The 10,819-nt window shown below is 37.3% G+C and overlaps 1 protein-coding gene and 1 pseudogene across 1 annotated transcript; both read left to right on the top strand.

Annotated features, from left to right (window-relative positions):
• Positions 1 to 352: 352 nt before the first annotated feature.
• LOC121483191 lies at positions 353 to 1,095 on the top strand (annotated as a pseudogene).
• A 5,642-nt stretch (positions 1,096 to 6,737) lies between these two features.
• Positions 6,738 to 7,355, top strand: LOC121483600 (chromobox protein homolog 3-like). Its single transcript, XM_041742287.1, has 2 exons — positions 6,738 to 7,085; positions 7,134 to 7,355. The coding sequence occupies exons 1-2, from the start codon at positions 6,738 to 6,740 to the stop codon at positions 7,353 to 7,355; spliced, it is 570 nt and encodes a 189-aa protein (XP_041598221.1).
• The last annotated feature ends 3,464 nt before the right edge of the window (positions 7,356 to 10,819 follow it).

The following is a 10,819-nucleotide window of genomic DNA, read 5'->3' on the forward strand; positions in this document are numbered from 1 at the left end:
ACTTAAAATCCTTAATGGTAAGAAAAATCAATCCACAGAAAAAGAACTATAAATGACACATGATATAATTAGTAGACAACCCTTAACTATAGGAAACAAACTGGGGGTTGCTGGAGGGGAGGAGGTGGGTAGGGGAATGGAGTAATTGAGTGATGAGCATTAAGGAGGGCACGTGATGTGGTGAGCACTGGGTATTATACACAACTGATAAATTATTGAACACTACATCTGAAACTAATAATACATTATATGTTAAATAAATTGAATTTAAATTAAAAAAAACTAAAAAACAAGCAAGAACAACAACAAAGCTCTTTTTCGTGGCGCTTCCGAGGCGGTAGGCCGCTTCAGGATGAAGCTGAACATCTCTTTCCCAGCTACTGGCTTCTAGAAACTTATTGAAGTGGATGATGAGCGCAAACTGCGTACCTTTTATAAGAAGCGTATGGCCACAGAAGTTGCTGCCGATGCTCTGGGCGAGGAATGGAAGGGTTACGTGGTGCGAATCAGTGGTGGCAATGACAAACAAGGCTTCCCCATGAAGCAGGGTGTCTTGACCCATGGCCATGTGCGCCTGCTGTTGAGTAAGAGGCATTCCTGCTACTGACCCAGGAGGACTGGAGAGAGGAAGCGCAAATCTGTTGTGGGGTTGCATTGTGGATGCCAATCTCAGTGTTCTCAATTTGGTTATTGTGAAAAAAGGGGAGAAGGATATTCCTGGACTCACTGATACTACTGTGCCTCGTCGCCTGGGGCCCAAAAGAGCCAGCAGAATCCGAAGGCTTTTTAATCTGTCAAAAGAAGACGATGTCCACCAGTATGTTCTTAGAAAGCCCCTAAGCAAAGAAGGTAAGAAACCTAGAACCAAAGCACCCAAGATTCAGCGTCTTGTTACTCCACGTGTCCTCCAACACAAACGTCGGCGTATTGCTTTGAAGAAACAGCATACTAAGAAAAATAAGGAAGAGGCTGCAGAATATGCTAAACTTTTTGGCCAAGAGAACGGAGGCCAAAGAAAAACGCCAGGAACAGATTGCCAAGAGATGGAGGCTGTCCTCTCTGAGAGCTTCTACCTCTGAGTCCAGTCAAAAATGAGATTTTCTAAGAGTGACAAAATAAATAAGATCAGACACCAAAAAACAAAAAACAAAAAGAATCCGTAGACAAGGATGACAAAACATCAATTATAAGTATATGCCATATATATAAGAAGGTAGAGGAAATATGAACATGATGAGCAAAGAAATAGAAGATATAAGATCCAAATTAAAATTTTAGAGAAAAATATAATATCTGGGATGAAAAATCACTGGATTAAATTAGCAACAGATTAAGCATTGCAGAAAACCCTGCTAAAGCTTCAAACATAGCAATAGAAACTATCCAAAATGAAACAGAGGGAAAGAATATTTTTTAAAATGATTAGAGTATTAGAGACCTATTGGACAACAAGTGGCTTAACATATGCATAACTGGTGACTGAGAAGTGAGTGCAATTATTTGAAAAAATAATGGCCAAATTTACAAATTTGATGAAAACTATAATCTTATAGATCCAAGCCCAATATTAAAAGTGGTTCTGCAAAATGGAAAACTTAGTTTGTGAATTCTGATTTTGACAAGGGATTTTTCTTTTCTTAGACACTTAATTGTATTCTGATACTAATTTATCAGATTGCTTTTGAGTATCAGAACACTATAATTCATAAGTTAAGATTCTTGGTATTTGGATATCTGTTAGATGCTACTAAGAAAATATACATGAACTTCCTTTCTGAAAGCTTTTTAATGTGGTACCAGAATAGTATGCCGTAGATACAACCAGCTGATTTGTTACCTTTAAATTAGGCATTTGTAAATATTAAAACTTAAGAAGATGGCAGGTGAAGCTCCTTCAAATCTTCAGCTGTTCAGATCAGACTTAACTAATATTGTTCTTCCTTTTACTTTAAAAAAAAAAAGACTTATAGCTCAATAATGTCTTTTTCTGTTTTTAATTTGCTGCTGATAATGTACATGAATTTAGCATGCAGTGTGAGCTGTGTTATAGTTACTGAACAGTTTGTGCAGTGTTATCTTGCCAAAAAAAAGTTAAAAGTGAAAAAGGGGGGAATATAATTTTTTAATAAAAAATAATGACAACATACTGAGTATGGCGTTCGAAACATAGAGCAGTAAAATGTGCAACAAAAGTAGCACAAAAACCAAATTGAATTTAAATAAAATATATTTTTTTAAAAAAACACAAAAGCTTGAGGAAAAAATAGAAGCATACTGCTGTATTGTTCTGACATGAAAAGTGGTATAACATTTTTAAGGTAAGACTTCTGTTTAAAGTTGTATTGGAGGTACTATCCACTGCATTAAGAAAAGATATAAGGAAAACAAGCATAGAGCTTGAAAAGAAAAAGATTAAACATTGTATTTATTAGCAGAAGACATGGTCATCTGTGTAGAGACATGATTATCTGTGTAGAAAATTTTAGAGAATCCACAAATAAGCTGCTAGAACTAATATGAACTATGAAAAAATTTAGAAAATATATAAGGTCCATATATAAAATTAATTTCATTTCTAGGTACTAGCTATAAACACTTAGAAATTGACATACAAATTTCAAATTACCATTAAAATACCATCCCAAAAATGAAAAATTAAATACTCTTAAATAGCATAAGAAAATGTTCAAATAAAATGGAAAATTTTGACAATAGATATGCAAGACATGAAAAATAGAATTTATAAAGCCTTGTTGGGAGAAACCAAAGAAGACCAAAATAAATGGAGAAATATACTACGTTCACAGATAAAAAATTTATTATTGTTAATATTGATCTATATATTCAATGCAATGCCAATCAAACCCCAGCAAACTATTTTGTAGAAGCTGACAAACTGATTCTAACATTCATATGGAAATGCAAAATAACCAAACAATTTTGAAAAAGAAAATAATTATAGTTATTTAAAGAATTACTATAGGGATGCCTGGGTGGCTCAGCAGTTTAGCATCTGCCTTTGGCTTCAGGAGTGATCCTGGGTCTGGGGATCAAGTCCTGCATAGGGCTCTCTGTGAGGAGCCTGCTTCTCCCTCTATGTCTCTGCTTCTCTCTCTGTGTCTCTCATGAATGAATAAATAAAATCTTACAAAATATAAAATAAAAAATAAATAAAGAAAAAATAAATAAATAATTACTATAAAACTACAGTAATCAAAACAGTGTAGCATTGGTATAAATATAAATATATGGTTCAATAAAACAGAGTGAAGTGTGTAGAAGTAGATTCACACATACATGGCCAATTGACATACAGACAAAATGAAAAGGCAATAAAGTGAAAAAAGAATAATCATTTCAACAAAATGGTACTGGAATACCTAAATATCCATATGAAGAAAAAGAGCCCTGACCAATACTTCTCAGCATATAAAAACATTAACTTGAAATCAATCATAGACTTAAATGTAATAGCTAAAACTATAAAAGTTCTAGAAGAAAACTTAAGAAAAAATTTGAGTGACTTTGGAATAGGAACATATTTTTTAAATAGGACACAACAACCACAAATCTAAAAGGAAAGGTGATGCAGGATGCCTGGGTGGCTCAGCGGTTGAGTGTCTGTATTTGGCTCAGGGCGTTATCCCGGGGTTCCGGAATCGAGTCCCACATTGGGCTTCTTGCAGGGAGCCTTCTTCTCCCTCTGCCTATGTCTCTGCCTCTCTCTCTGTCTCTCATGAATAAATAAATAAAATCTTAAAAAAAAGAAAAGGTGATGAATTGGACTTCATTAAAATTAAAGGTTTTTTCTTTTCCAAAGATGCTGTTAAGAAGACTAAGAGAAGTTTTTTACAAGGAACTTGGAAAAAAGTATATATATCTGACAAGGGAATTGTATAGAGATTATATCAAACTCCTACACTTCAAGAATAAAAAGGCAAACAGCCTAATTCTTTAAGTGGGCAAAATCCTTGAACTCTCACTTTACCAAATATGCATGAATCTCATAAATTTCACATTGAGAGAAAGCAGCAAGAACCAATATAATAAAATATATACACTGTGATTATATTTATATAATGTTCAAAAAACATGTACAACTATACAATATTGTGTAGGGATACATATATGTATGGTAAAACTGTAATGAAAACAAAAACATTCTAATCAGAAAACTCAGGATATCTATTTCTCCTATGAAAGAAATAGAGGGAAATGAATTCTAAAGGACATGCATTGAACTTTCAGGGTGCTGCTAATATTCTATCACTGAGCTGAATCATGATTACACAGGTCTTAGCTTTATAAACACAGGTATTTGCTTTTCATAAAATTGATGAAAAGAAAAATTTCAAGTAACCACAAGTAGAATACAAGTAAAAAATGAAAATCAACCAAGCACTGGAGAATAAAAAAGAATAAGGAAAATTCAATAAATTTATCAAAATGAACATAATGTTATCACAGAAAATGGCAGAATGGGCACTCCATAGCTCTGTGTTCCACAAAAGCAACCAATAAACTGGCGAAAAATATCAGAATCAACTTTGCAAGACTCTATAAACTAGATAAAAACTTACAACTAGAGGAAAATTTTTTAAATGTTTTCAATTTGCATTTCCCTTATGATTAGTGACGTTGAACATCTTTCATGTGTCTGTTGCCCATCTGTATGTCTTCCTTGGAAAACCGTCTACTCAGGTCCCCTGCCCTAAATAAATATATGAAAGCGAGAAATCAAAAGTGACTACAAGATTTTAGATCTGAACAACCACAAGGTTGCTTTGCCATATATTAACAAGGGAAGATTGTGCAAGAACTGTGTTTGGGAGTAAGGACAGAAATTCAGTATGCAATACATTCATTCCTGCTATGACACAACATTCCAGGAGAGAAAAATCAAATTGTTGTTCAGAAGATCTTAAAGGTGAAAGGACTAGTACATTTGTACAAAAAAAACAATCCTGCACATAGAACTGCTATATGTACATGAGTAATACAATTCTAATTTTGTTAAATACTACCTAATTACCCTCTGAGGTTGTATTAGTTCACGTTCCCACATATAATAATTCCTGCTTTCCCAAGCTTTTGCCAACACAGTATGCTATCAAACATTTTCACCTTTCCCAATCCAACAGTTGAAAGTAATATAATTGTAATTTTATTTTGTTTCTTTTTTAAAGATTTAGTCATCTGAGAGAGAGAGAGAGAGAGAGAGAGAGAGAAACAGAGAGCATGAGCTAGCATGGGGGGGAGGGGCAGAGGGCGAGGGAGAAGCTCCTCCCTGCTAAGCAGGGAGCCTGACCCAGGGCTCCATCTCAGGACCCTGGGATCATGAAGGCAGATGCCTAACTGTCAAAGCCACCCAGGTGCCCCTATAATTGCAATTTTAGGGGATCCCTGGGTGGCGCAGCGGTTTGGCGCCTGCCTTTGGCCCAGGGCACGATCCTGGAGACCCGGGATCGAATCCCACGTCGGGCTCCCGGTGCATGGAGCCTGCTTCTCCCTCTGCCTGTGTCTCTGCCTCTCTCTCTCTCTGTGACTATCATAAAAAAAATAAAATAAAAAAAAATTGCAATTTTAATTTGCATGTTTCTTATGTAAACGAAGTTAAGCATCTTTTCTTATGATTAATGATCAGGGACAACATATAGAACTGGATCTTTCCAGGGAGCCATGATTTGCTAGATTAGACAAGCAATTTATTTTGTCTTATACACTCAACTAATATTTATTGGGTGACTACTACGGATCATACACTGTTGTATTGACTAAGGGATATAGTAGTAAACAAATAAACGAGGTCGGAACCTAAGCTGGGCCCCCTAGCCCGGAATCACACAAGCCCCAAGAGAGAAGTCTCAGATAATCTCTAGTCCAAGATCACAAAGCAAAGATCAAGACTTAGTGCCCAAGGCAGAGATCGAGCTTTCTGTTAGATGCTACAGAGAAATTCACGAAGATCTTTTAAATAGGCAAGTGGCATAAATCAGAGCTAAGCTTTAGGATGATGAATCAACTCATGTGTTCGTGATTGAGGATGAAGGCAGAGCAGGGGCTGGTTCATAGCAAGCACTTAGTAAATATGAAAGGGAAAATAAGGAAAGGAAGGACCATCCAAGAGGGAAAAGCGACTCCAGATACAAAAGCAGCCCTCTTCTTCATAGAACTCTGAATCAAAAGGTCTTATAGGATTCCCAGAGAGAAATGGAATACAGAGGAAACAGCTGCTAGAAGCTATGCTCAGCCACTCTCCCAGGTCTCCTGGACTCTGTAATTTTCCAGACATTGCATGCAATTGGAAACTCTAGAACAGAGCAGGAGGTGTAATGCCTGTTTAAAGATAGATTTGGAGTCTTAAATAAAATTCCTCCTGGCAATGTTCTCAGCTCTTGCCCCTGAGGACTGGTACAAATTTCCATTCAAGTATCAAATGACCAAATATGCTGAACTATTTAACTCAAATTTGTCTGAACCAAGTTCCTCAGTGATAATCTAACATGCAAACCAAAAGAGCAATGCTCCTTGAGAGGTTTTGTTGCTTTCTGCCTCCATTGGCAGTTCCTACATGTTTATAATTCCAGTCAACTGGATAAATTAGCAAATGGTCCAATCAAAATAGAAAGCATCCAGAGGACTTTAACCAGATAGTGACAGGAGACCCCGCAGACCCCGGCCCTGGAGCACCTCGGAGGCGGTGAGTAATAAATAGCCCTTCAAGTCTGCAATAAAAAATGGCCTCCAATAAAACTACATTGCAAAAAAAAAAAGGAAAGAAACAGAATGGAAAGAGTAAAAAAGTAGAAGAGGCGGAACCTGAAGAATTTGTGGTGGAAAACCTACTGGACCACCGTGTAGCGAATGGGAAAGTGGAGTATTTCCTGAAGTGGAAGGGATTTATAGATGCTGACTATACTTGGGAACCTGAAGAATATTTAGACTGTCCAGAGTTAATTGAAGCATTTCTTAATTCTCAAAAAGTTGGTAAAGAAAAAGATGGTACAAAAAGAAAATCTTTATCTGACAGCAAATCAGATGATAGCAAATCAAAGAAGAAAAGAGATGCTATGAGAAGCAGAAAGGTTGACTACAAATTTGGTTCAGGATGCTTTAGCAGCCAAAGTGAAAAGGCTAATAAACCAAGAGGCTTTGCCAGAGGTCTTGATCCTGAACGAATAATTGGTGCCACAGACAGCAGTGGAGAATTAATGTTTCTCATGAAATGGAAAGATTCAGATGAGGCAGACTTGGTGCTGGCAAAAGAGGCAAATATGAAATGTTCTCAAATTGTAATTGCGTTTTATGAAGAGAGACTAACTTGTCATTCTTGTCCAGAAGATGAAGCTCAGTAATTGTTTGTGTTGCTTTTTATATATATTTATGTATATATATATAAAATCTGGGTCTTTGTTTTTTTTATTTATTAGTGAAGGAATAACATTCTAATGAAAATCAAGTTTGATATGTTTGTTTTGAAGTAGTATCAGGGGAGTTGTTGGGGTTTTTTGCATCTATAGCACTAGTTACTTTGAACAAATAAAAGCTTTCTGTAGTTGTTTTCTTTATCAGAAAAGAATATTTGAGACCATGGCATACTATCCCCCTGCATTAGAGAACACCTTTTCTAAATGTTGGGGGAAATCTTCATAGTCGTTATTCAGTCAGAATTGGTGTTTAACTCCTATATGCCTGCCTAAGGACCATTCTGGGTTTCTTGTTTATTTAGGGCTTTTTGTGTGTATACTTAAAAGTACATACATAAATGGTTTTATTTTCTTTTTGTTATTTTTGAAACATTCACCGAAACAAAAACAGCATTTTATAACCATGGATAAGCCCATGTTTCTGGGATGCTATAATTTTCAGCAACTTAAGAAATAAATCATTTTAAGTTACATTGAAATTTTTCCTGAAGCCTTTCAAATTTTGTAATTAGGACAATTTAAATATAATTAAAGAGTTTGAATTGGACAATTTTAAAGCAGCCATATAAGAATCCATACCCCCCCCCCCCAAAAAGAATCCATATCCCTAGTTATAGTCATATAAATGCAAGTTTATTTGCAAGATCCCTGAAAGGACAACCTCCCCACTCAAAGGGCAAAACTAGATAAGTTTTGGTGTACTTTAATTAGGTAAGCAAAACTTAGTTAAATGGGCATTTAAAGGTTCCTTCTAGTGAACCATTCCTTTCCAAGAAGTTGAAAACCCTTGTGCTATATTGACTAAAAGGTCATGATTCATGGAGTGTCTCAGACTTCATTCGTGGAAACCTAATCATAACCAGGTGGTTAGAAATGTTGGCAATTTAGCACCTGCTGGGATAAATGGGTGGAAAGACTTCTATAATCCAAATTCTTGACCTGCATGTTTTTTCTTCACCCCAACTCATTCCTAACATGTAGGCTCAATCTTCTCAGTAATGAATTACTGGTTCAGCAGAAACCAGGAAAAACAAAAACGTTGTAGTCAGAATGTTATCCAACTGTATATTGTTTACTTTATTGTAAATACTGGTAAACAGTGGTCAATAAATAGTTTCATATTCCTTTTTAAAAACAAAAACAAAAAACAAGATAGTGACATAGAAGGCTCTTGGACTTCCCTCCTCCCATGCACATGCCAAATGTACAGCTACACATGCAGCAATTTCCTCTGAAAGAAACCCAGAAACTAGCTGAGCAACTTCTATACATCAGGCAATTGAGAAAATACCCATAGCAAAATGGGTAGGAAAGGCTGAGACACTCTCACCAAAAATCCCACCCAAGCAAAGTGTTGTACAATTGGGAGGGACCCCCCAGCCCCCAGCTTATCACTGAGAAGCAAAGCATTTTTTTAAATAATAAATTTATTTTTTATTGGTGTTCAATTTGCCAACATACAGAATAACACCCAGTGCTCATCCCGTCAAGTGCCCCCCTCAGTGCCCGTCACCCATTCACCCCCACCCCCGCCCTAAGCAAAGCGTTTTGACTGTACATCTAGTGCCCCAACTTTTAAGACTCTTACCCCCAAATGGGCCCCCCAAAACACCTATATCTGAAAGACAACAGGGTTTTCATTCATAAGACCTGGACAACTATAGCAAACAAAGAGGCAATTCTTTTTTTTTTTTAAGATTTTATTTATTCATGAGGGACAAAGAGAGAAAGGCAGAGACACAGGCAGAGGGAGAAGCAGGCTCCATGAAGGGAGCCCGACGTGGGACTCAATCCCAGGTCTCCAGGATCAGGCCCTGGGCTGAAGGCAGCGATAAACCGCTGAGCCACCTGGGCTGCCCCAAAGAGGCAATTCTTAATGGGTACAAGCAGGGCTCAGCATAGGTACACCAGGTCTTGGCACAGAGATAGCAGACAGAAACACCCATCTCCCAGTCTTTCCATGAAAGTGGTCTGTGTATTTTACAAGGTGTTGCCTGAAAGTCTGGATCCTAACTTTAATATGCATTTAGAGGCTGGCTGCAATCCTCCTCAGAGATAGGGAAGCCAGTGGGAACTGCCCCCACCCCTTCCTTCCTCCTGGCTCAAATGATAAACCAAGCCACCAGTATCTCCCTGGAAGGAGCTTGTACACAAACTTGTCACTCTTTTGCAGCTGCCACCCAGGATGAGACTCCAAATCACCTAACTCTGACAGCCAGTAGGGCTTTAATTAATAAATATTATAGGATATAACAAAGAAATTTTTTAATGGGTGCAGGAAGCCCCCTCCATGGCTATTTCCCCAGGGCTCAGCACAGAGGGAGAAGGCAAAAATGCCCATCTCCCAGTTTCTCCTTGGAAGGGTCTTACATACTTTACCAGCTGCTTCCTGAGAGCCCAGTTTCTAATCAGCCTACATTTAGGTGCTGATTTCAATCCTCCCCTCTAGAACACTGATGGGTCTTGGCACACCTTCAACTATGGGGAACCACTAGGTATAAAGAAGGTGGCTTAGACAATCACACAGGTTTGAGATGCAACCAGGAACTCAGGTGAGGCTGATTGAAGTTCATCTACTACACAAAACCACTCTGTCAAGACAGGAAGAGATGGCTGTTTTATCTGATGGACAAAGACCAACACAGAGAGTCAATGAAAATTAAGAAACAGAGGAATATATTCTAAACAAAAGAACAAGACAAAACCTCCAGAAACTCATTTTAATGAAACAGAGGCAAGTGATTTATCTGATAAAGTTCAAAATAACCATCATAAAGACATTCATGGAGGTCAGGAGAAGAATTCATGAACACATCTTCCTGTGAAATGGGAGACAATATTTACAAACCACATATCCAATAAGTGGTTAATATCCAATATTAATATCCAAGGAACTCATATGATTCAATAGCAAAAAACAAACCAATTTATAAATGGTTAAAGGACCTGAATAGATATTTTTCCAAAGAAAACATACAAATGGCCAGCAGTGCTAAAAAAACATACAAATGGCCAACATACAATGCTCAACATCACTAATGATCAATTAAATGCAAATGAAAACCACAATGAGGGCAGCCCGGGTGGCTCAGCGGTTTAGCACTGCCTTCGGCCCAGGGCGTGATCCTGGAGACCCAGGATGGAGTTCCGCGTGGTCTCCCTGCATGGAGCCTGCTTCTCCCTCTGCCTGTGTCTCTGCCTCTCTATCTCTCTCTGTGTCTCTCATGCATAAATAAATAAAATCTTAAAAAAAAGAAAACCACAATGAGGTATCACCTCACACCTGTAAGGATGGATATTACCAAAAGGACAAAAGATAAAAAATGTTGGTTAAAAAAAAATCTGATAAGAATGTAAAGAAAATGGAATCTTTGTATACTGTTACCTGGAAT

Source organism: Vulpes lagopus, chromosome X, assembly GCF_018345385.1.
Source record: "Vulpes lagopus strain Blue_001 chromosome X, ASM1834538v1, whole genome shotgun sequence".
Taxonomy (NCBI): Eukaryota; Metazoa; Chordata; class Mammalia; order Carnivora; family Canidae; genus Vulpes; species Vulpes lagopus.